General features: G+C 34.1%; 1 protein-coding gene across 1 annotated transcript; it reads right to left on the minus strand.

The window, feature by feature from the left end:
- Window positions 1–463: 463 nt before the first annotated feature.
- LOC138940666 (uncharacterized) lies at window positions 464–26648 on the minus strand. The gene is made up of 6 exons (XM_070309776.1): window positions 26027–26648; window positions 18260–18565; window positions 17702–17923; window positions 16326–16546; window positions 12377–12527; window positions 464–1072 (listed from the first exon to the last, which is right to left on the minus strand). The coding sequence occupies exons 1-6, from the start codon at window positions 26031–26033 to the stop codon at window positions 774–776; spliced, it is 1206 nt and encodes a 401-aa protein (XP_070165877.1). The 5' UTR covers window positions 26034–26648; the 3' UTR covers window positions 464–773.
- Between the last annotated feature and the right edge of the window lie 929 nt (window positions 26649–27577).

Consider the following 27577-nt stretch of genomic DNA (forward strand, 5'->3'; position numbering starts at 1 on the left):
TACGCATACACTTGCGATTAGTCACTAAAGAAAATGAACAGATCATTAATATATTTCTGGGGGATATTCTGTAATGTTTACAAAGTATCCTAGAACTCTGATTTTAAAATTTGTAAATAACTATATATATATATATACAGAAAATAATATATGATAATATATTTAATAAAATAATGAATCCATTCTTTTGCAAAAGTTCGAGAGGTTTCTTTCTTCGAAAATTTTTAATACGTTATATTAGAGAGAGATATCTGTATAAAAGTTAAATTTCTTTTGCGACTAACATAAATGTATGTATCGTACGTACACTCATATATATTTTCGACGTATATTGTGAAATATTCGCGACGTAAAGCCAAGTTGAACGTAGCGAGAATAATTGATTGTTTTCGTTTTACTCCGAATGTATAGCACCAGAATCTTCTTTTTCCGTGAGACGTGACAAGTTATCATTTTAAATTCAATTTTTTTTCTTACATTACGCGCACATTAAACACGCTCATTTTTCGCTACTTCAACGTTATGTCCAAGGATGATACACGTGTACTCGAAACGCATTACTCCTTCCGATCAACGTCGGATTAAATCTATATATGAAATCTCGCTTCTCCGGCGACCAACGATCTCACAGTACGTATTGCCTTCAACCTTCAATGGGCTACGATGCGATGGTGCGATACGTACCGCGCTGGCGAGGGGGATGAGGGGGATTATCCGGTTTGAAGCACCGCTGCGTTCACGGACAAGACGTTCGTCTGTCAGCTGAACGAGTCTCAGCTGCTGCTGGGCACTGATATCATACGATAACCCGTCGAATGTGACGGTACTGGTGATGAGCGCCGGTTGTTGTTCGGCTGCTGAGGCGGTATCTGAAGAGAGCGATAGTCGAGCGCCGGCGCCGCCGGATGCTGACCTTCCCGGTGCCTTCGCAGATCGACCTTTCTCTGAAACGCTTTGTCGCACAGGCCGCACTGAAACGGCTTGTAGCCGGTGTGCTTACGCATGTGCGTGATCAGGTTGCTGCTCTGGGAGAACGCCTTGCCGCACACCACGCACTTATGCGGTTTCTCACCTGTAACACGAAATCGAGGAGGATATCCGGGGTTAGTAAGCTGTGCGTTGCACTTTTGAGTATTTTGATCTGGGAAAGAGATAATTTTCAAAAAAATACCATCGTATTTTAATATAATTTTCGAGGGAAAGCGTATCTCGTAACTTTAAAAAGAAGCGGTAGTTAGTGAAGAAGCAGTACTAGTTATATTGTGTAAGCAGAATTTAAATGTTAATTTTCTGAAATATATAAAATTGCTATTAAATATATTTCTATTTATATTTAATTAATATGCAAACATTTTATAAAAATTTACTTTAAATGTATTAACATATATAATAGAATATATCGTCGATTATCATATCGAATGATAATATTGTATTTCAAACAATATTTCTGGAAGATTTTGCAGCATATCTCGTTGAAAACCGTGAGTGATGTTACATTTCTAGTTACGAGTTACGAGTATTACGGATCGAGCGATTAATTAAGCGATTAATTATTGTATTGATTATCAAAACATATTATAATTCACGTTATAAGTTTGGATGGCATAATAAATTCTGCTCAAAAGAAAGACGTGAATTACGAATGCGCGCGTTGCAAATTCGATTATCAGCGAGGTAGACAACGGCGCGCAGTCCTGAATAATGAGCCAAGGTTAACCAAACGCAACTGAATCAACCAATAAATCATGCGATCAGTCGTGTGCGCATCGATCGATGATGACTAAAGTCTCTGTGGTCGATCTTGCCGAAGACAACTTGGCCATACAATCGTAATACTTCGTTCATCAATCCGCTCAAACACACAATGTGCAATTAATAATTATTTTATATACAAAACAAACAATTATAAAGTGTTTACGCGCGATTGAGATAATAATAACGTGCTAATAAACAATAAAAAAATGCATTTAACGCAACCTTCCATAAAGATAGAAGAAAATAGAAGAATTAAAGAAATCAATAAAAAATCATATGAGAGGATGTGTAGCGGAGGATAATCGCTGGCTGCATATGTCGGATACGCTGTCTATTCGTGATCTTTCTTAAAATGATTTATAAATAAAGCGCGGAAGAATGTGTATCGTTTTTCCATAAATTTTGGCAACGATACACTGTACTAATACTAATAAAATTATTCGCATAGAACGATGTTTCATCTTAATTATGATTTCATTAGTAAAAGCAGAAAATATCTGATAAATATGGTTTCATCGGTGAAAGCGGAAAATGTCACGAGTGGCTATCATTTATTAACGTCAGCATAATCTTGTACGTATCTTGCAATTGCTCTCGCGATATCGTTACGCGAAAAAAAAAAAATCAACAACTTCTTTGTTAATCGCTCCCGTGAATCTTGATGTTCAAGAACGATCATCCTGCACGCGGATCGCGGCCTCGTAGTAGACAGCAATAATAATAATAATAATACTAATAATAAAAAAAAAGACTGACCCTACACGCGCTTGTAAATTCTTGTCACGATCTTCTAAAAGTCCGTCGGTCGTCTAACAACGATCGATTGACGGTGATAGTACAGAGTAAACAGCTATTCTGTAGAGACGAGGCTTCTCTTTCTCTCTTACTCGAGCGAATAATTTTACGATTGTAAAGCGACGATAAAAATTATACGGACGCCTTCGAACGTTGTAACGCGACGGAAGAGATGCCGTTAAGATTCTATCGAAAGGAAATTAATTCTGCTCGCGGACACATTGCGCGCGCGAACGATATCTCTTTCTTTTCCTCTCTTTCGAATGAGCGTGCATGAACAGTAAAAAGGAGAATTCAGAAATATCGCGAGCAAAAGGAAACAACGAATAGTTATTCGCGTAAAAGAAATTTTTTATGTTGTCATCGCGCGTGAAACGCGGCGAGTAATTGCTGGGTATTTAACCAGCTCGCGTGAAAAGAGATAAGATCGGTGATGAAAACGTTCGAATTTATATCCAATTTACATTGTGTAATGGCATAAAGAAATAAAATGTCGAAAGTGTTTATGAAATGATGTAACAACATTAAAGTAATTTGATAGCTCGTCATGCTTTCTTTTATTAATTAAGATAAGTTGCTTTAAAGCTGGTAGATATTTGCAAAACTTAAAAATGCCATATAAATGTTCAGTGCCAAAAATATTTAATAAATTGTTAAAAAATTAATTGTAAGATGTATTCTAACATTTCTTTACGAACGATAAAAATTAAATAATAAAATTAAAATTATTTAAGCAACATTAAATATCCATATTTTTGAATTTTTGCAGAATCTTTATCACTCGCTATGAGAAATTTTGGAGAATATGATCACTCACTATAAGAGATTATAGTTTAAGTTTTGTTCCTCTGTATTATATTTTGACAGTATTTGTAAATTTTAATTTTACATTATTGTTACTAATACTAGTAGTAAAAAGGTACGTTACGGTCGATCTTTGATATCGGGTATGAATTATCATTTTAGCACTTGATACACAAAAGAACCAAAGATCGATTTCTTATATCTTTTATCTTGTGCGGAATAAAGAAACTTTCTTTTCTTGACGCGGTTCTGACTCATCGGCAGCCGTCGATGTATAAACGGACGTTCTTTTCTTTAAATTAAATTTACCGACGTTTTATTCCGATATATTATCGTCAGAATTATCGTCCGCAGCATGGGTATGTACAATGGCGAAGTATTGTAGATGACAATATTGCTTTGTTGAAGCAGGCATGCCGTTTCACTCTTACCATTCTTCACGACTACATACGAAGGAAAATACAATTATCGTAATTGTTCCACCTACGATTCAATTTTCATTATATTGTATTGCTTGATGCTGGAAAAAGTGCAATCAAACTTTAATACTCTAGCTCTAGAGCGAACGTATCAATAGATTGCTTCGTATTTTATAATAAATTTTCCGTGTATCTTTAGCGATAATGAATAGGATAATCATTAAAAAAATTACAAGTGCTCTTATTTAATTGCAGTAAGTAAATATTGTACGATTGATTATATCGGCTTGTGTCTCCTATATGCAATTAGGATTTCGTTCAATAGTACATGTGCGATATTGTTATATTACGAATATTTCTTTTTACCTTTTATTTTTTTTTTTATGTATGTCTTTGCTACATAACGAGTGAGAGCAAAGTACGCAAAAAATACAACTATACAATTTTAAGGACGGCAATATCGAGATAGCGAAAGAAGAGCGTATCCTTTACGTACGAAGTTTTATTAAGAATCTATCTATTAAAAGAATTTTGCACTCATAATTCGGAGACTTTTGTAGCCTTTACGATCTTATTGACTTGAAAAAACACATTGCGGAATTAAAATTAATAAAAACTTGATGGAAAAACGATGAAGGTAATATTAGAAATAATTTGATAAGATCTTTAGTGCTTAAAACGCAATAGAATCGTAATCGCTAATATTTAGTTAATTCATTTGAAAAAGGGACTATATAATATTTGGATCGAAGCGGCGATTAAATCACATTTGCCATCTTCGTCCAATTGTCGTTCAAAACCAACGTGTAATGAAGCACATTTTTATATATCATTTGGAGAAAGGGTGACTCGCAGGAAAAGAGGAGAAAAGTATGACAGCGCGATGTTTGCCTTAGACTTTTTAATTTCTCCGCGACGATATCATCTCTCTCGCACAAACGCAAGGGAAGAAAAGTACGATTCGCGCGGCTTGCCGGACAATATTTATCGAGAGTGTCAGCGACCCATACCTACGTGCGTATACACCTCATCCTACGTACTATGCCTATCGATCCATCTCGACTCTCATTACCGGCCCCTTACCGGTCGACTTAAATATTTACCGGCTGAAACGTTCGCTTCGCGGCCGATTATAATGATAGGAGCGAGTAGCGCGCTTCTGTATGTGTACGCATTCGTGTATTACGCATACAGTAGCGGAGCGAGTCCTCTTAATTATGTAGGTCTCTTTTAACGAACATGATGTAATAGCAGCGGTATCGACTGCGATGACAGAGAAAAAAAGAGAAAGAGAGAGAGAGAGAGAGAGAGAGAGAGAGAGAGAGAGAGAGAGAATCGATTTTGTGCGGATTTTTCGCCTTGGTGAAGCGTTCGAAGTTCATCGAAGATATCCGATAGTTTAACGATTTTTCAACAAAGCGTCAATCTGTTGTTTGAGAGAATTGACTGTCTCATGATTAAAATTTTTCTGAATGATTTCTCATGTAGATGCGAAATATATCTTACTATAAAATAAATTTTGTTGTTTTTAACGTTGAAATAATTCGATTTTTCATCGACGAGAGACAAAATCTTAAACGACAATAAACATAATAGTACAATAAACGTTGATAAAACGTCACATCTAGCAATGATATGATGAATAAGTTTTGTCAAAACCCATCGAACGCCCCTTTCTTTGTTTTCCCGCTCGTCCAGGGCTCGATGAGAATCATAACGTTTGCCAGCACAATTTGCCAGCTGGGCACAACATACCATTTCGTTTGATACCCGCGTATTCGACACGATTACTCTTTCAGAGCGTTCACGACGGTTGTTTGAACGAATGATGAGGTAAGAATACATACTATACTACCGCGCGCATTACCCCTCGAATGCCTGCATAGGCGAAAGTTCGTGTCCGGGTATGTGCAGTCGGCGAGCGATCGCCGAGAGCGGCTGTACCTTTTCCGGCCAATTGCTGCCTGGCATGCGGAAAAAGTTGTTTCTTCAGGTCGATCGCCGGAAACGATCATCGCAATCCGACTTATTCCTGTATTCTCTTTTCTTGCCCCTTCCGGCTAAGTTAAGGGTGAACGAGGAGGGACCCTGTCGCTGTGATCGATCCGTTCGATGGGAAAAGTCCGGGCGAATCTAAATTACCGAGTAAAAGCGTGCTTTTGATAATGGCAAAAGTGTGCGCAAAGTGTTTTGCGCGGGAGGCAACATTTTTTTTTTTTTTTTTTTTTCCCGTCAATGACCGTCATCGTGGCCCGATTACATCGATACGCATTGCACTATAGATGACGGGGATTGCATCCCCGCGCGATGAATAATTTTGTTGCGACGACACGAAATGCATTATGCAAGTATACATATGCGCTGTTCGTTATAGTGCGCGTACTCAGATGTCTCAGAGTGAATCATTGACAGTGATGTTGTCTTCGATCCGTGCGCGATTCGCCGATCAATCGATCGCGCGATGATAATTGACCGATCGATAAGTACCTTTCATCGTATAAATAAGTGCCGTTACTCGAATTTTTTCTGTAGTTGCGAGAATATATTCGGAGAAAATCAAGTATTGTACGTTAGTAATGCTTATGAGAGAGAAGAGTACAGTGATAATCACCTGTAATATTCTAATCAAATTATCAACTTTATTACTTGGAATCTTAGTGTTTAATGTTTCTCTCCGAATCTAAAAAAAAAAAAAAAAATTAATAAGAGATAGTAAAGTTTTAAATTATTGGATCAATTGATATTTATTTATCAATATGCTGAAAATTCGAAATGATTGATATTGAAATTTAAGAGTCTTCCCAATAGCTAAAAGTTTGCGGAAAAATGCAAACTATGTTTGTCGTTCGACACTTTAACATTCAATCGATTAATCGAACCAAATAATTGTACAGTCTTGATAAAACAATGTATCTTCGACATAGTTTACATTTTTCTTACATTTCGCATGAAATATATCCGTGGGTGGAGACGCAGTAATCGTGATAAAGCGATTGTCAATTATGCAAGAAATCAAATTGTAGCGGCGACATTGCTACCCTAAGAAAGACACCGTCCGCACGATAGTGACAATGAGACCTCTTGGCGCCTATTCCACGTCTAGGAATTATTTATAGGATACGTTTTCGTCGCGAAAAACTTTGTTGGAATATCATTGAATCTTTATTCTTTGGATGAGAGATATTGTTTCGCCGTACATTAAGAGAAATCATCGAAGCATTACACTTAGAAAAATTAAAGCTATAGAGCATATTTTCTCCCAAGAACGTCTTTGTCGAACATTTATCGAAATATCTTTGAATCTTTATTTCCTGGAAAAAGATACCATTAATGATATACATTAGATGAGACTATTGAAGCGTTGTTCTTCGTAAAATGATTGAAGCTATAGAGCGTTTCCTCTAAAAAAAAAGCTTTAATGATAAGACAATGTTCTCTTCTATGAGAAAAAAAAAGAATTTTCACGCACATAAATATTATTACTATCAACTATATACACGCATACACATACCATATTACTATTTACATTGGTATATTTTGCCACGTTTAAAGACAACGAAATTTTGAACATCTGCGTTATTTTCCCATCATTTACTCTTGAATGTCTGCGTTATTTTGTTCGTAATTTATTCGTTTATTTTAATATATTCGACTGTAGTGTCGAATAAAAATTTTTTCCTTGACTAATTTTATTTCATTGATTACGTAATCCATACAATATTTCTAATATTACTATAATTATGAACGTTAAATGTACTTTAAACCATAAGAGTCGCATCTTTAATAAACTTTAATAACCTTATTATCGCTCGCAATTATATTTCAAGGAGCCTGCTTGTGATGACGCATTACGAAACATACGTGAGCTTTTCTGAAAATTATCATAAATTGTCTAACTTTTAAATTATTTACAAAAACTGGATTTTATTATTATAAAACTGTTTATCTATTTAACTAAAGGTGAAGAATTCAATTTTTTTTTGTGTGTATGCTTTTACACCATCGCGTCTTTCAATTAATACATAAATCTCGAATATTTCGATTAGATATTCGTCGCGGTATCGCAATGCGAGAAAGCGAAATTGATAGCGAAAAATTGCCGCTTAGGAAGGATCGATTAAATTCGCATTACGATCACCCCTCGTGAAAAAAAAAGTAGAAAGCGCAAAATAGCTAGAGCGAGTTCTTCGAGGACACTACACTCCCTTTCTTCTGTAACTCCTAACCCACGACGACGACGGCTTACTCCCTTAACCACTAATTAGCGCGAGACACGCACGCCCGACGACGACTCGTGTCGGGCACGTGTCGTGCCGGAAACTCGCTTAGCGCGCGACAAACAGACCGTTTCCCATCGTACATGCGCTCCTTCCGGTCGTTTCCACGAGAAAACGTGGCCGAGGCAGCTGATTAAATCGCTATTAAAACGTGTTCCTATCGCTCCCCATCGACGCTTTCTTTCATATCCTGCTTTTATTACGGGATAGTCGTTTAAGAAAAACGCGATTGGATACGCAATACACACCGGGTTTAGATCAGCCACTAGTCACTTGATATTATGCATATATGCGTGCGATTTGATTTATTGGATGGCTTAATGTGTGTGTTCAATCGCCGAAATATTTTCGATTAGTCACTTCTTCATTAAGATTATTGTTTTAGTAAAATACATTTATCGAATTATTTATAAATAATTAAGTAATTACGAATCATAGAAATATTAAGTAATTTATAATAACAACAACATGCACGGCGTATCTAGATGTTGAGTACAATGTAATTTAATCATACTATAGTTTTCATTTAATTCCTTATCGAAGGAAGATTTTGTTATATTATTACTCTAGTTAGAATATACACGCTGCTGTTTGTATATTTTCAAATATTAAAATATACGCCAAGAATTCCTAGTTTCTTCGTGTTATGGAAAACATAAAATGCACAGTGCGTTTTATAAATATTTCACTCGGTATTGGAGTACAAGATCACTTTTTGATGCCGTAGAAATGCATTTTCCGTCTAAATTACATTTTATTCTATATGGAAACAATTCGTCGTTTAGAAACCGCCTTCAATGATGCGAATGATGAGTCAAAATAAATGAATCTTGTGTCATTTTATGATCTTGCGTCGCATTCGAAAAATCAAGAGTAATAAACTTTCAGTTTATTAAAATTATAAAAAATATTGTTTTGTAATTATTATTGTATTTATTAATATCGTTAATAATATTCGAGAAACATAATATTTAATAATAATAATATTTCGAATTTTTAAATATTTCTTAAAAATTATGACTTGTGAAGTAATTATGAAAATATTAAAGAATAACAATGATTCTGTGGTTGTTATATTAATAATAGTTAATAATAACTATATAATAGTCAATAATGGTTATTAACAACGACTTTTACTGTTTGTTATATATGGCGGGAAAATTTCTGTTTCGGACGATTTTGTATGACGAAGGAAAGAAAAATAACCGTTTGCATGTGCGTGACGAGACACGATTTCCATACAAAACAGACTGATGATCTGCCGATATATTTATTGTGGGCAATGTGCGTGTTCGCATTTGAGTCTCTCGCGGCGACAAACCTCGAATGAATCAAATCCAGAGCTAATCTGATTGCATGCCAATCCACTTTTTTTCCGACTTATATTGTGAAAGAATAATTGTCATCACTATCGCGAATGAAACGACGAAAAATATTTTGCCGATTTTGCGTATCTAGATATTAACAAGTGATTTTCTTCGTATTATTTGAAACCGTAATATTTCTGTATCGCAAATTTTCACCATAACACTGATTGAACTAATGATTTATCTCTATGGATAAAGTATTATATAAACATTGTAAGATATCTCAGTAATTACAACAAAGAAGGTTCTTTAAGATCCGTTTAAAAGATTCCATTTGAGAGAACTTTTATTAGGTATAACAAAATATATTAAAAGCTTTAGATTTATATAATATTTCTCTTCTATTTCCCTTTCCTATCTAAAGTGCACGATGGCGTGATATCGATTCCTGGTGTCGCGTATATGCCCTCTGCGTGATTCTTTCATATGCGAAAAGGGTCAGTCGCATAGAGAGACGTGGGTGCGACATTCATGGAGACACCCTATTGAAGATGCACCGCAGGTCGCGTTTAAATGCACACATTGATATAAAGGTGCGGTCACAAGTCCCTTCGTCCTCCGTTCTCCGTCACATTGAATTGAATAAATGAGCACTACAACGCAATGTCATTTACGCGATAACGTGCATCAAGCAAATGCAACTTTTTATAAGCCTACTCTGCGAATAATGCACACGAGGCTTATTATATTTAATGAATTAAGTGACATTAATGATGTTTTGAAATATTAATTAAATTAATATTTTAATTTACAAAGTATGGAAAGGATATTTAATCTTTTTTTTTTGTGACGGGAGGAGGGCAAATATTTTAATTTATTAAAATATTTGGGTAAAATATTTTTGTATCTTCTAACAAATACATATATTTATATTATTACAATATGCATGATTTGTCCCAAAATCAATACATTATGTAAATATTAACAAGTTTAATTCTATTAGGATTGTATCATCGATACTCAATCGATCTTACTTTATAAAATTATATATATTAGATTTATGAATATAATTAAAATTATTATGAAGTTTATTATGAATAAAATGAGATTATTTCTTGCTTCCTATGCATGTATTTTTCGAAATCTTAAAAAGACATTAAGATAGGCTCTATAAAATTATCAAGGTCCATGAATTTTATATTCATCGTTTCTCAGAAATTAAATAAGACAATAAATTCTTCTCGTCTTCGACAATTCACGATGCGCGACCTGCGTTCGAACATTCGGCCGATCACAGGACACCAATAGTCTGAATAATACACAAAGTAGCTTGCCACGATGGCAACAAGATACAGAGTTTTTATAAATAATTCTGAAACCACCCGTCAAAGACTCGATCGCGCGCGGTTTTTTTTTTTTTTTTTTTTTTTTTTTCAAGTGTTATGAAGAAGTATGCATTTGGAGACGGATAATAAAATATGAGAAAGAATAATGATATCCAATTGCAACTCAAGGGGGACAAAATTAAATTTAACCTTTTTGCATTCATAATAATTTGAATCCAGTGGTAATGTAGATAATTGAAAGTAGATATACAAATGTAAAGAGTTAAATATGTATATATATATAGCCGTGATTTTATAATAACAATTACAATTACTTTATAATTTGTCTTCAAATATTTGTCTAATTAAGACGCTGTTCGAAAACATCGTTTACAATAAAAAGAATATGTGTTGGAAGTCAAAGCCAATTCAATCGTTTGATATCGCGCCATTCTGTTATCGAACCTATTTTTAACCACTCGCTTGTGTCTTTTCGTTCGGATGTAGAGCCTAAGGAGAGAGACTCGTTACTAATAATATAGTTATTGATCGGTGATATGCAGCAGCAACATTTGGTCGAAGATCATAGAGAAAGAAGAAGTTTAAGGGAGAACATGCGACAAGCTGTAATTCCGAGAACAAAACTTGAGTTGCACGAGTATAACCGCAACGTAAAAATTAGATATACATAAGTGGAGGCTTGTTACCAACGAATGCAATTATCGATACGCACGCAAGTCTCGTATGCCGAAACTTTGTCATATAGTCGTCTGCTTTGTTCGGTAAGGCATTACAATCTCTTTAGAGAGACGCGCGAAAATGATGACAAAGAGATTGGAGAAGCGTATTATATTGTATTTCTGAGACTTTATGTATTACATAAAATATTTAGGACAATCATATACACCTCCGCTCATTTTGAAATCGAAATTAATTGTTTGAACATACATGTGAATGTATGATTATTTTATAATACTATATACGAAATTATTTCTTCTACCATAAAATTTATTATATAATAGTATATTTTATTTTATTAGAAAATTGAATATAATTTTGAATTATATTTAACTTTTTCTTCACGAACATAGTTCGAAAATAGAACATGTCTTAGGTCTTAGGACATAAAAATGATAAAGTTTTGATTATTAAATATTTATTATTAAATATTTGTAATTGCCATTATACTGATATCGAATTCTTTCTGATATGCTCTTTAGGCAGTTCGTGCATTAATAAAACATATTAGTAACCTGATATACAAACAATTATTAATTTCTGTATTTTTAAACTAAATGTAGAATCTCTTTTCGTAATGAATATAATTCTCATCATATAAACAGCATTTATCTGTCTAATATTTATTTGTTGCATCGTATGCAATGATGTGATTTTTTTCCATGTCCATGTACGCATGTATATAAAATACTTAATACATGACATCGTAGAAATTCTAATAAATTTATAAACGCGCACGCGTGAGCTAGGATTTTCATAATTCTATCAATGCGAGCGAAACGAGAAACGAGAAATGAGAAGGAAATTTTCGTAATAAAGCTGTTCAAATAATAATAAACAATGTTTATAATTTGCCGCGTGATTAATCGTGATTAAAAATTAATTTTTATATATCATGCGGTTTTTTTGAGATATTGGAAATCGAATCGAGATACACTGAATTGCTGAAGACTTACCGGTATGGATGTAGGTGTGTTTCTTCATATCTGACTTCTGGTGAAACCTTTTGCCACAATATTGACAGGGATAAGGCCTCGTGTCAGAATGGATCAGCAAATGAGTGCTGAGTGTGCTTGACCGTTTGAAGGCTTTACCGCATTGCTTACACTATTATAACAAACAAAAAGCAAATGGTTTACATGTACATCTTACTACATATCTCTTGCCTGTTTTATAAAGAAATATATATATATATAATGATATTTATTAATTATTTATTAATTATATCTTAATATTAATTATTATTTTTAATTTTACTACGATTTTGCAAATCCAGTAAAGTAGAATTATTTTCATTTTGCTATTAAATAGAAATTTCCTTTGCTGACAAATCACCATCGTCTAATTTCTAACTGTTAAAACTCTATGTAGCTAATTTATCAATTCCTTTTTGACAGTTCATGTTCTTGCACATCACACGCGATAATGATTATGTCTCTCTTAAGAAAATTTTTTCTGCAATTATGCCTTCTTAATTTTGTGATCGTGAAATCTTCATCACAGTTTGCATACATTATATGTATATTAATATAATTATAAAGAATTAATAGATTTTATCAATGTTGTTTCAACTACATTTTCTCAAAAATTTGCGAAAATTTATCTATTATAGAATTATCTGAAATTCAACACATATTGCATTATAATAATAAGTTATCGGTCTTCTTCATTTCCTTAAATTTTCGTTCCTCGCTCGAAACTTGGATTTTTTCTCACGTTTATAAACGTTGTCATATAAACGCCGTAAAATATATTACGAGTCTGCATTACTTCTCTAACGCCATAAAGTCTCCCACTTTTCAACTTCTTATGCGGACGCATAAGAAGGGAATGAATGCAGACGACAAGGTAGACGGAAGGCGCTCCTAAACGTCAGGACGCTACGCACACCTGTGTTCACGAAGCGTCGTGTATTTCTTCGTGTTTTTTTTTCTGTTTCTCTCCGTTTCTTTTCTAGCTCATTGTCACACAGGCGCCAGTCGTTACAATGTCTCGGCAGCGCGGTTTGATGCGTGCCAGGCTGACAATATATATGGCGTATATATATGAATATGCGGAATCTTATTACACGCGGAGCACGGACGCGCGCGCGAGTACGCATGATTCGCGTTATGCCGCGATCAATATATATGGAAGAGCGACCTATCTTAACGAGCGACATTCGGCTCGTTTGGCAATAATCGCGCGCGGATTTTAATATTCGTCATCGGATCTGACGAGATTGAAAACAAAATTGATAATCTAGAGAAATAATTGTGCGCGGCTAATCGCGATCATCATTTTAATATTATGTTTGCTCTTCTAATGAATTTCCAGACGCGACATTTATACAATTATAATTATTTTTGTAAATGTGTGCAAAAAATATCTAAAAAAAATAATCTGCTTAAATATAGCTTTTCGTTATACAGAACGGCTTGTATGGATCATAATAATTTAAACTCGGGATAAGTTAAGCGACGGAGGAGTATATTTAAAGGCCCTACATCATTTAACTGTAATTAAAGCAGCATGGTCTCGTCACACAATACATGGTCGCGGCGCACCAGTCGACAGTAACGACTCTCACGCATAACAATTGTCACCCTTAATTGCTCCCTGTCGTCCATCTGGCAAGATACTTTCGGAACGGTCAACGCGATGGGACGCGTCGTCCCGTTCGCGGATTCGGGAGAAAGAAAAGCGAGCGGCGCGGAGGAGGTGGAGTTTTTCGTTAATAAGCACCATCGGAACGTCTGTTGAGAGATCGCGGAGGAAACATGGCTTGATTGTTGGACGGCAGGGAGGGTGAGACGAGCGGTGACAGAACGGAGACGACGAGGCGGTCCCACCATTGTCACCGCACGAAAGCGTCTGTTTCCGGTACGGTTCAGGAATAAAGCCGCGAGAGAGTTCCGAGACGGCATGTTCCGCGTCTTCATCTCTTCGGCCGTCTTTTGGTTTCTGCGCTCTCCTCGCGATTCGCGGCGCTCGAAATCGCGTAATTACCATTAATCACTTGCGCCGCTCTTTTGTCCGGCTCTTTTTCTCCCCGTTGTCGAAACATCTGCCGGTTTGTCGACGTTCGAAGGCGTGGATTAAATAAAGGAGGCTACAGCTTCCCACGGCTAAGGTATTTATATACCGCAGAAAAATTGTGATAATTACGAGACGATAGATTTCGCGTTGCTTAAGATGCTTTTCTAAATTCAAGCATAATTCTTACGGAGAAGGGACTTAAAAGAATCTAAAAGAACTGTTTAGAAAAAATATGTGTGTTATGTGTGATCTGTTATTTAAATGAATTTGTGTAATTCTCTTCAATTTATTAAAGATCTTTTTAATGTATCAAAATATAAATAAATTGAAAAGATATCATATCTACAATATCAGAATAACAAAGTAATTCAACAATTAGCATTGGATTAAATTCATGACGATGCGCTTAACAATTTTTATAATTTATTCTAAAAATTATTAAAATTATCATCGTAAGAAATATTTAAAATATAGGAAGTATAAGTCAATAATAAAATAGATAGACATAAATAACTCAAAATAACTCATAGCGATAGAAAGATCAAGTAGAGAGAACAGCAAGAATGTCCTTTTCACCCAAAAATCTCGTACATGTGCTCGCATACGCTCGTACATACAATATATGCGGCCTACATACCCTAATATGTCGGGTTACAATTACGTGTCGTGGACACGTAAAACCACAGCCGAGTTTCTCTACTTCCATTCAATCACATGTAATTGCGGCGAGGTCTCTTTTGTATCGAGGTCCGATATTCGTCAACCGTTTGACCCGTTTTCCTCGCCCCGATGTACTTAAGGGTACTTACGCGCCCCGAAGAAATTCGTATCGCGTGACTCCACATACATATATCGCCGTGTGATTTTTTTCTGGAACGGAGATCGACCGGTTTTCACTCGATATGTATGTAAAACAGTCGCTTCTCTCTCTCTCTCTCTCTCTCTCTCTCTCTCTCTCTCTCTCTCTCTACTGTGTATATACAAATTATGTTCATTAAAATGATGAAAGAACTTAATGATAGCGAGACAAAAATAAATCACATTAATATCTGTTCTATTAATATTAGTTGGACTTATAAAATTCATCATTTTATACATTATTTAAAATATCTATATGTGTATCGGAATAAATAGATCGCATCAAAATTCCAAAATATATAAAGGAGAGGCATAAGAAGGAGGCTCGCTAAAACGGGATCAATTACCGTCGATAAGTCATAATGGTCATGCGTTATTTAGAGGCAATCGATACAAGCCCCGTGCACGGAAACGGAACGTCGAAGCTTTTTTACGAAGTCAGGGTATCAGGGTGTCATCGGAAGTTCGAGTAAAGTGTTTGTCGATCTCGTAAAATCATTGACATTAGACGTGTATCTATGTGTATATCACTATTTCGCGATTCACTTGTCGATAAAACCAAATATCGTGGAGAAGCCGCGGATCTGAGATTTCCAAAAACAATATCTCACTTCTTTTCGAAAGCTTGTTGTATATCTTCCGAAGCCCGCGTGATCTTTATAGGAAACCACATCGTAAAAATGTTTCTTTACAATTTTTTCTTCACGATTCTCAAATTAAGTAACTGATATGTCGAGTTTTTTTTTTCCATTTTGCCGATTGTGAGTCGACTGAGATAAAGCGGGATAGTTTTTACGAGACACATCGATAATAATTTTTCGAACAGACTTCTGTTGTATTATCACGCAGTGTTAAAAATCATAATGAACTACGTTACGTTTGAATTATTTTATATTAAATGTTATTTCATGTCACACGCAACATTGAGTCATTCTTTCTTGGAATAAACAATTTTAACGGTTCTGCGGTTCGCGAGATAAAATGAAACATAGGGATATATAGGGAGAGTTACGATATATTAACACTCACTTGAAAAGTCCTTTCGGTAGAGGAGGGCGGAGTGAGCGGCGAGTGATGAATTTGCCGCGTAATTATAGGGGTCGAGGACGGACTCCTGGAGGACGGTGCTCTCGTTTCCCTGGCCTCCCTCTCGCAAACCGAGCCCGGCGACCAGATTTCACTTTTCCTGTTGCCGATACTTGACGAGACATCGCTCGGCTTCGTGCTGAGGTTCAATGGCACCTCCTCTTCTGAAATGAAAAACCGTCCGTCTTTTCCGTCATTTAATTATTTGTTTCTTATTTAGAACTAATACAGTTTTTTGTTTGAAATTATGCAAAGACATATTCCTTGTTCATATAAAAAAATAAGAAATTATAAAAATTTTTAATTGTTGCATGTAAATAGTCTATAGTTTTATAGTTATATAGTCTTATAGTTTATACATTCAAAAAATAAAATTTATAGACAATGCATATATACTGATTATATATATATATATATATATATATATATATATATATATATATATGAATTATATACTGAATATATATCAAAATATGCTAATGTACATATATTAAGCGTTTACATATAAATAATTCTTTATAAATTGAATGTAATTTATAACATGGATAATATGTATATACAAAGAGACAAAAAATTCCATATTATTGCTAAAATATTACAATATCGAGAGAGAATAAATTTATAGTTGATCTTAAAGGGATAGGAAAATATTTTATAGTTTCTGCACGTCATGTATGCAGACACATGCAGTTGGGAGATATAAATTAATTGGTCGTAATTAGTATCCGTGCAGCAAAATCGAGAGCGACGGCTATAAATGATGCCTCGTATGACAACGTTGATCGATCGATAGCACCCACTTACCGATAATTACTCGTTAGCCGCTCTACTTTTATAAAAAGATATTTCAAACGCTCTAAAAAAGTTTATCGAAAAAAAAAAAAAGAAGAAAAACAATTTTATTGAATTTATTCTTCTAAAAATTTAACCGTTATCAATGAAGGATGCACAATCATTTAACCAATATATTCGTGTTTTTTTCTTGCGTTTATTAAAATTGTATATATAGTTAATTATCTCGTATAATACATTAAATAATCAAAGTATTCTTGATTGATATATCCAGTGCAATATCAAGAGTAATATATTAGAATAATATAAGAGTAATATAAGAGCAATATCAAATGTAATAAATTATTATTTAGACAACTATTTAAAAATGGTTGAAAATGATATATTTAAATACATTTTGTATAATCTCTGTAAGTTTAAATAATTATATTACTCTTTAGCAAGAATTCTTTTTTGGTCATGTGAAGATATATGAACATTTAATATTGTATATTAGAGATTGACTTTAAAAAATATTCAAATCTCACCGAATTTGGCTTTCTCCGGCGTACATCTACGCGGTGATCCGGGACGTGCCGGACTGAGAGGTTCCGGATGAATGGGCGAACAATTTGTTACTGGTGTCGTCTGTTGGGACGGGATTCTTGTAGGCGGGAGCAAAGAATGTGGCAGCAGAAGGCCCATGTGACGAGCCCACCAAGCACCCCCGGATGCCCCGTAACCGCCGTACATCAGTCCGCACCGCATATCTGAAACAATATAGGTAACCGTATTAAGGAAATGCGTTATAATCCTCGCGGGTAATTCTGAATTTACAAATTGTCATCTTACAGATTTAGTGTGAAGAGGGAAGAGAATAGATGATATTTAAAAAAAAAATGGATTTCGCGCGATTTATACACAAACACATACACACAGAAATAATAGATGCATAAGCGTATACAATAGTTAGGTAATATTCGAGATATTTCGTTTCTTTTCATTTCTTCCGTCGTATATATAACTCCCTGCTTTATAACTCTACTCCACGCTATTCCGTAACACTATCTTGACGAATTTGCAAGGTGACGAATCTCGCGGCTTACCTCGCGCGGCAATGTTAGAGCTGAGTGGTAGATTTTGCAGTCTCAAATCGGGATTATAATTTGAGACGAGGGTGAAGGCGCTGAAACGATCGGGGACAGGTTGACAAAGGCTCGAAGATGCGCTAGCGGAGGCAATGCTCGAACTGCTCCCCGGTACACCTGGGCTCCAAGGCGAGGATGGCAGCGTGATTATGCTTGGACTACCCGGTGGCGAGAGGGTGGCCGGGGGTGATAAGGCGCCCGCCGGAACTCCAACGGGATTGCAATGAAGTTCCGGTTTCATGTGCCAAGTTCGAGGTACCGCTTCTATTACGAGAGAATAAAAAGCATGGCTTATTATCCGTATATTAAAACCACACAAACACGAGATATAAATACAACGTATGGATAACAAAATTAATAATATTGTGTCAAATTGTTAGTGATAAAATTTTTTTTAATATATACTCGAGATACGTATAATGTATTTAAAATAATTAAAATTTCATGTTAGATATAGATTAATGGTTTATGAAAATTTTCATTTCATGGCTATCATTTCTTGATTGATATCTATCATATTTTTTGAAAAATGATTAAGGCATTATTTTTGAGACCCTTTCATATATATATATATATATATATATATATATATATATATATATATATATATATATATATTAATATGTATGGCACTAATTTAGTAAAGACTAACAAATGTCTAAATTAAGTAATGTATAAATATTAATATTAAAGTCGATTAAAACTATTTACATAGATAAGAATGAAGAAATATAAGATAAAGAATATTAAAATAAAATGGATATTTCTCTCTGTTTTAAAAAATCTCTTACCAGGTTTTATTTAACAATTTTATATGATATTGATATTTTCAAAAAGTTTCAGAGAAATTTAATATATATAATTTTAATAATTTCTAAAAATTATTTTTAATAAATTACTTAAGTCACTTGTATTTTTTATCAACTACTATAATTTAAAATTTTTGTTCAGCGCGTTATCTGTTAGCCCTTTTATCTCTATTTAACATTATCAATAATCATGAAGCTATACGGAATACAAGAAACCACGCAAAACTTAAAATACGAGCTCGCATACAAATATATATAGTCAGTTGCATTTCGCGTTTATTACATACACGAAACATACCCGTTAACAGAGAAATGAATAATACATGAAGCCTTGGAGCGGATTCTTCCGTGACGTATGAAATCTGATGATGCCAATCGCGAACGACGCAATCGAAATTGTTTCGCCATTGGCGTACAGCGTACATGAACGAAAAATGATTAGAGACTAAATCATGGTCATGATTTTGATTGTGCTTTAATTAACGCGTTGAAAAAATTGCGAAATCATAATCGCATTATACAACGTAGAAAATGCATGTCTTTGAAATCTATTTTATATATCTTAGCGATGATACAGTATAAATACATAATATTCAAAATTGAACGAATAAATTCTTGTTTTTATTAATTGTGATGAAAGATTAAATATTTACAAAACATAATATTGAACGTTAGAATATTAATTTACTTGTGCAAAATAGCATTATAAATAAGCATGATTAAAAATTTCATAAATAAATTATTACAATCGATATATATTTTATATGTATATGATCGTTTATGCGTGCACAGTGCTTTATCAAACTTATCGCGATTTAAATATGCTTTGTTCATGCCATTTTAAAAATTTATTGTAATCCAAGTATCATAAAAGATAATTAATTATAATTATAATACGTGATTCGCGCATATCAAAATTGGAAAAATCATTTGTCGCGAAAACTGTACATTGTGGAAATTGAAAAATGCCAAGAGATTTTCCAAATTATGAGCACATTGTACATTATATTAATCTCGTCCTGCTTGATTATAGAGAAAATAGGAAAAAATACCGACGGTTATAAAATGAATATTCATAACAGTCGGAAAATTATTTAAACCATAATGCTGGTTTCCGTATCGTACGGAAATCTCGCGCACCGATAAATACAGGATGTTTATATGCTCGCCGCATTTAACGCGAGCTTGTCGACGTTTAATGCATTATTGTCTGCGGTTGTCGCCGCGTTTCACGTGTATCAGATTCGCGGTAGAGGTAGAAAAAAAAACGCAGGAGGGCAGCCGGGAAAAAAATCACAAACGGGCTGTCGGTCAGAGAAATGAATTATAAATCGTGCGTGCGCGACTTGTCCGACGAACGGACGGACGGACGTACGGAGGAATCGAGAGGCAAGATCTTAATCGCGCGAGATCAGACGGATGTGATTGCCTGACAGCTTTGCCCGCGACGAATCACGATAAAATGCCGCGGCAACCGTTCGGTAGCGCAAACTTGACAGAATAAGGCTTTCGAAAGCGAACGCCGATTAGCGATCAAGTAAGCTCCCTTATAGTGGTATATATTATGAGATTATTCTTTGCGCAATTACGTTACAATTATAAATATTATATAATGACATTGAGCTTTTTTGATTTTTTGCAGATTGACACATTCAAAAAAAAAAATTTTTAATCACGTCATTGATGAATTTAGTGTACATTTTTCAGAGGAAACTTTGGAAATTTTATATAAAACATATGTATATATATGCATATATGTATATATACAGAATACAATTCGAGATTATTATTGAACATTCGAATTTCTTTATTTATTCTTAATTTAATTTAACAAACAGATGCATTATATAATTATAATGTAAAATCTCTCTTGTTATATATGAAAATGTTATAAAAATTTATACTTAATTCATACAAATTTACATATTAACATAAAGAAATTCTCTCTTAACCTTAACAAATTAGAAGTTCAAATAATATAACGAAATATAAAACGATTGCAATTGCAACAAAGTGCAATTTCTTTTTAATGCAGATAATTTGTAAACCATGCGATGCATGAGCGGAAATAGAAATAGCCGTTTTGCGTGAAACAACAATGCATCGGAAAGCGTTGATAATCCACGTAAATAAATCACTGGTTCCAAGGATTCACTGCAATGATAAGAATCGCGTCCGCATAAACTACGACTAATAACCGCTACTCGTTGTTTGAGTAAATCTGTAATGCGTTCGTACGAGCCGCATTCCTACATAATTCATGTGTTGCAGATTATTTATTACTCGCGTTACGTTACCATAGATATATAAGCGCGCAATGCAGTTTTCTACCAATCGTCGAGAAGAATGTTTATTACAAATATAATTTATTTTTTCGATTTTAGGCGAGCGAATTAAAAAGGGGAAACGAGTATGACGCAGTCAATATATAGTTGAAAAAAAAACATGTAACTGATAAGGATTATAATTCTTTAGTAAAATGTTAAATGGTGATGTCATAGAAAAAAAATAACGCGTAAGAAACAGAGAATTAATTCAAAAAGTCAATTTTTATATCTAATAAATTAAAATAAAAAGTCGAGTTGAACAGAATAATCTAATGCAAAATAGAATAATGAACATATGACATATTATCTCATTTACTATTATATTTATTATATTCAAGAAAAATTGCTAATTGAGAAATATAAATATTTATATATAAATTGCCAATAAGGTCTATTCAAATTGATTTGCTAAAGTTTCATATAACCGTATGCGCGTATGGTATATGTGAGAGATATATTAAAAATATTTAATTATATTTTAATACAAGTAAATCAAAATTGCAAGACACAAAAAATATGATTTGAAGGATGCCAATTGGGTTTACTAAGAAGAAAGCATGTACATAGAACTATGTTGTAGTTGTTTTATATAGCTATAGTTGTGTTATTGCTATAACTATGCTATATTTTGCACAGAAACAAAGATGAACGTAGACTTGAAACCCAACGATTTTTTTCGACACGGGAAGATTTCAATGATTTGTGTCGAAAATTCGAGATCCGGATTAGATGAATATTATATTTTGACAAGTGAGAATAATTTAACGGTATATCACACTCTGCATTTCTATTGTTATCGACCATGCATCATGTTGTCCACAAATGTCCTGTTTGTCACGCGTGTAAGAATAAATCTTAAGTGTCGCGAGCCGATTTCCCGCTATATTTTTAGTTTTGCTGCAACGACAATCAATAAAATATGAACAATGTCAAGCACAAATATAAAAAATATTATTCTCAAAAAATTACCAAAAAATATAACTGCAATAATATAATCGTATATTGTAGATACAATAGTCAACAATTTATCGCGTGCACTATTGTAATTAATTATTATTGATTAGACACAGAATAAATAAAAAAAGAGAAACGAGAGATATATGTATATCCATAAGAACTATATTCGATTGCAGATATTTTTTTCGAATATTAGCATTCAATCATCGTTGAATTTGCAGATACAACAACAAATAATTTTAACAGCGAATGTACTAACTGATGATATTTTCACAACCTTCAATATATACGTAGCAAATTTAAGAGAAATGATAACGGAATCGCACTGGCAATATACGATAATCGGTGCAATAACAAAAATCTTCGATTAATGATGAAGATTGATTGATTCAACGCTCGGTCCCACTTGTGGAAATATCTGTCGTTTTGACAGATTCGGTACATTAACTGCGTCATTTCTTAATTTCACACTTAAGACTTGACTTGATGCGTTCCGCATCCACGAGAAGTAAATTCCGAGTCAGTGAGTCGTTCGTTTTCTTGTCGCCGTAATTAATAAGAATGAGAAAAAGTTCTGTTTATTATCGATTCATCAATTCTTTCTGATTCATAATATTCTCGTAAATACGGAAAGTTTCCAATTTGCACGAATTTTTAGGATCACGGAACTTTTATCCGTAGCGATAATCATGTTATTGTATTTCAATAGACTCTTTTTTTCTCTATTCCATTACCGTTTTTTCATAAATTTTTACATAATAATAATAGTGACGTATGTGCGTATCGTTACATCAAATCCAAATAATAATAGATAATAAGAAGATATCCGTTAATCAAACACAAACCAATTGATTAATTAACGATAAACTGGTATTTTAAGCTTTACAAGAGGCCAACCATGTTTGCTCGTTAATTACGAAAGTAACGCCTATCGCAGCAACTCGTATGAAATCTCGAAAAATAATCATGAATATTTATACAAAGCCTTGATTAAGAGAGCTGTATGAACAAGTGTCAGATGTTCTTCTCTCGAATCTCTTTAAGACGGATTTTTGTCAGCTATTAATAAGTTATATATATGTATGTATGAGCGTGTTGTCGCTGCATCTTTTTGGAGATATAAGCATCTAATTTTTAATTTCAAGGTTAATAAATTCAAGTTTTAATAAGTACGTGGTTTTCAATACCAGTAGTATGATACGTTTGATATTGTAATAATAATCCAATGTGTAATATATGAATTTTATGAATCCATTCAAAATGTAAATTAAAAAGATCTTTTCATATGTCTCTGTTAGAAGGATTTTATATATAAATTTTATGGTCAAATAGAATGACCACAAAGTTTGCATTTAATAAAAAGATTAAATAACTACTTGAATATTTCTATATGTCTATTATACATTTTTTAGTTTTTAATAAATTATTTACATACACACACACACACACACACACACACACACACACAATCTGAGCTGAGTAATATTCAACACACATCTACTAAAAAATTTCTTAAAATCTTGAATTTTTATTTATTTAACATAATTGTTAAACTATCAATTATATTTCAAAAGAGAGTAATAACGTTTCATATATTTTGCAAGTATCTGCGTGTATGCTAATCATGATATTTTAACGTTCAAAGTTCAGTGATGTTTTGGAAATTTACACATGTTTCTAACAGTAACATTTTCAATTATATATTTAAAATACAGTTATTCTAATGCACCATGCTTTGGTTATCGCTATGCGGCTTATCCACAATGTAGCTATTTCGTTTCGTGATTACAATGATATATGTGCGTCGCAAAAAAATCTTTATTTAAGCAAATGTTTGTGGCTTTCATAAATATTACTTGCATCTAATTTTAATCTAATATCAAATCTGAAAATAGAGATATATATAGAGCGAAGTAAAAAAATTTATTTTCATAAGTATATGTCTATGGATGTATAGTATACGCAATACGGTATATAAAATATTCGGTAACAAAGCTATTTGAAATTAATAGAAATAATATTTTCGAATTTTTTTTTTTTTTTTTTTTTTTTGAAAAATATCAAAAAATCTCAATAATTTTTTATGAACATTTGAAGAAAAATGCGAGCTGTGACGAATAAAATTGAGAAAATTTTGTGCTTCGAAAAAAGTGTTCATTGCGTGTTTTTAAAGAATCTACAGAATGAGTCAACCTAGCATTCGTATCTAAAATTATAGAATCGTGATGTTTGCTTTTCGAACACATGGACAAAAACCCGAGAATCCGAGCCGCTCGTTAAAACAGATTGCGCAAATATACACAATTCGTGTATTTCTTATGAAAAAATTGTACGAAATCTTATTAAGACCGAGAGTGATATACCATATACGTGACAAAATTGATGCAGATGTGATTTAACGGCGGAAATATGCCTCGACGAAAATACGATGAATAATCTTGACACTTCTCGAATATTGGAGGTAAATCATTCACGAAACATACGATGATAACGCACAATCCATACCTGATAAAGTAAACTCTATTCTCAATTTTCGTATGCGATAAATCACCTCTTATTCATTAAATAAATGTAATAATACGAATTGAGACAAAACGCATAACGGATATCTAATGGATTTGTCTATTAACAATTGTTATTATAACAATTACTATTACATCATAAAAAATGCAATATAAATTTGCAAATGTGTTTGTTTATTTATGTGTTTTGTATTATTTAAAATGTTAAACACGAAAATAGTTGGTTCAATATTGACAAAGAGAAAGAGAAAAAATTTGCGTAATATTTAAAATAAGATGATAAAGATCAAGTGTGTAGATCAACGAAGAAAAAACACAAATTATTACTTCTGATAAGAGTTGCGACTGACGTCGTGGAAAGTTACGCGAAAGTTAATCTTCTTTAACTTTAAATCAGACATTATCATGTGTCATGATACGATGGCAATTGAATTCAGAAATTGAATTCATATCACTTCGAACAAGAAAAGTATTAATGGTTAATGGCACGCATATTTTTATAACATCGATAGATTTATTTTGTACAAATAAATATAAATTTCTCATTATAATATTGTTAATTTTTTTTTGTTTTAATAACTGATTGGCAAGAAAAAATGAATTGATTAGAATGAATTGATCAGCGTTCAATGCAAATTTTCGATACACAATTCAACTTTTTTTATCTGGATAATTATTATATTATATGCATGTCAAATTTCAGCAAAATTATGAATATCATAAAAAGTTTGAAAATATTAATGTCATGAAATTTTATTCCGTATATTTTTGTCAAAAATTTGATTTTGCTTTTTTATACATACATAATAACTTATATACAAATTTTATAATTTTCTTTTATTACGATTTATTATAAATTACATATATTATCTCTGCATCACATATATATAATAAAATTAATATAAAATTAAGCTCTCGATAATGTTATGATACGCGCCAGAAAAGTATGCGTATAAGATTATTTGTTCGCCAAAATGTATCAGCGACTAAGTCAATCGACAAATGTGTCACGTGTTATTATATATCGGTTTGAACTGGAGATAGATAGTTTTAATCAACAAACATCCACTTTGTATTTGAACGTATTAATTAATAAAATCCTGTACTCACCACACATCACGTTCAAGTATCGTGGCAAGAACGATTGCGCTAAAATTCTATGCCGTTCATATGGAGGATCGCGCACTATATCGGTTCCCGGCACTATGCGTGTCCGGCGCGTATATCACATAAATCTCTTTAGCAAACGTCAAACTTCCGACACACGTCGTTTTCGCACAGATACCGGTGGCGGAAACTCGCGTGCGCTCGAAAAATGCGGAATTAAATATTCTCTCGGACGATCTTGAGACAAGTCCCGCTCGCCGGCCAGCTGAGTCTCCTTCCTGGAGCGTTCCACGTGGTTCTTCAAGGTCGATCGTGGCGAATGTAAACCACCAGCTAGATATCGATCTTTCCTCCGATACTTCGATATCTTTCAATCAAAATCTTAAAAATACACGAACGTGCGAGACTTTAAATCCTTTCACAGAATCTCTTTAATATCAATGATGTGGTTCAATTGATTTATCTTCTTGCTTTTCGTGGCTATCGAAGCGACTACACGTCTATGGTTGCTGCGACGAGAGCAGCGACTAGGTGGCGACTACGATTACAAATAGCCGGATATCTGAGCGTCAGTCTGTACGAAGAAGCTTTTTCTCCCTCGGAGTGTCCTGAGTAAGAGCAGGACCCCGACTGACCCCGCGGTGTGGCCGAGGAGGGCACGCACGGTCTCTCGCGTGTGCGGACGAGCGTGCGTGCGTTGTGCGTTGCCTGTCGGCTGTATGTGGCTGACTCGTAGCTTCCCCTTACCTGGTCTCCTCTCGCTACGGGTTTCACTCTTCTCTCACCTGCGCATCGGCCTCGTGTGCTACCTGGAGACCACGCCTACTACACCGGCGTCCCCGTGGTAGGGAACGAAGGGGACGAGGCGCGCGCGCGTCTTCCCCCCGTCGTAGCCAAGAATCGCGCATAGTCAGGTGAAGAAACGTAATACATGAACATGTAAAATCCCCCACTAGCTCGATAGAACGCGTGAGATGCACTCTAAGCATCGGCGATGGGCGGTTTCCTTTTTACGAAACAGGAAGGGGGTCGGGATGCGAGTATTCCGTTTTGTATCAGTGTCAAGACGAATGTTTAATAGCAGATTAAGTCCTCTCCATGGAGGGGGCGATACTGGAATTAACGATGAATGTGTGTGTGTGTGTGTGTGTGTGTATGTGTATGATACTTGCGTATTTGTATTTCCGTTGGAATAACGCGACTATCATTTCGCGCGACTCGTGCCATAGATGTAGATTGTAGATCATTGGATGGGTAATTAGTGGTTTCCGCGACGTTCTATATCTATACGCATAAACGATTGAGTATCGCGGCGTGTTAAATTCAAATTGACCTCCGCTTATTTTGCAATTGAAATTCCGTGATCGTAGCGTGTGTTTGCTTATGCCGCAATATTACATGATAGATTCAAGCACAGTGTGTGTGTGTGTGTGTGTGTGTGTGTGTGTGTGTGTGTGTATGGCTTGGTTACTTAAGATTAGCTTATATAATATTTTCGTTACGTATTTTTTACATACTAATCGCAATGAGTACTCTGCGTTGATACCACTGCTT

Source organism: Polyergus mexicanus, unplaced genomic scaffold, assembly GCF_030449975.1.
Source record: "Polyergus mexicanus isolate NDT 795.1 unplaced genomic scaffold, iyPolMexi1.0 SCAF_17, whole genome shotgun sequence".
Lineage (NCBI taxonomy): Eukaryota > Metazoa > Arthropoda > Insecta > Hymenoptera > Formicidae > Polyergus > Polyergus mexicanus.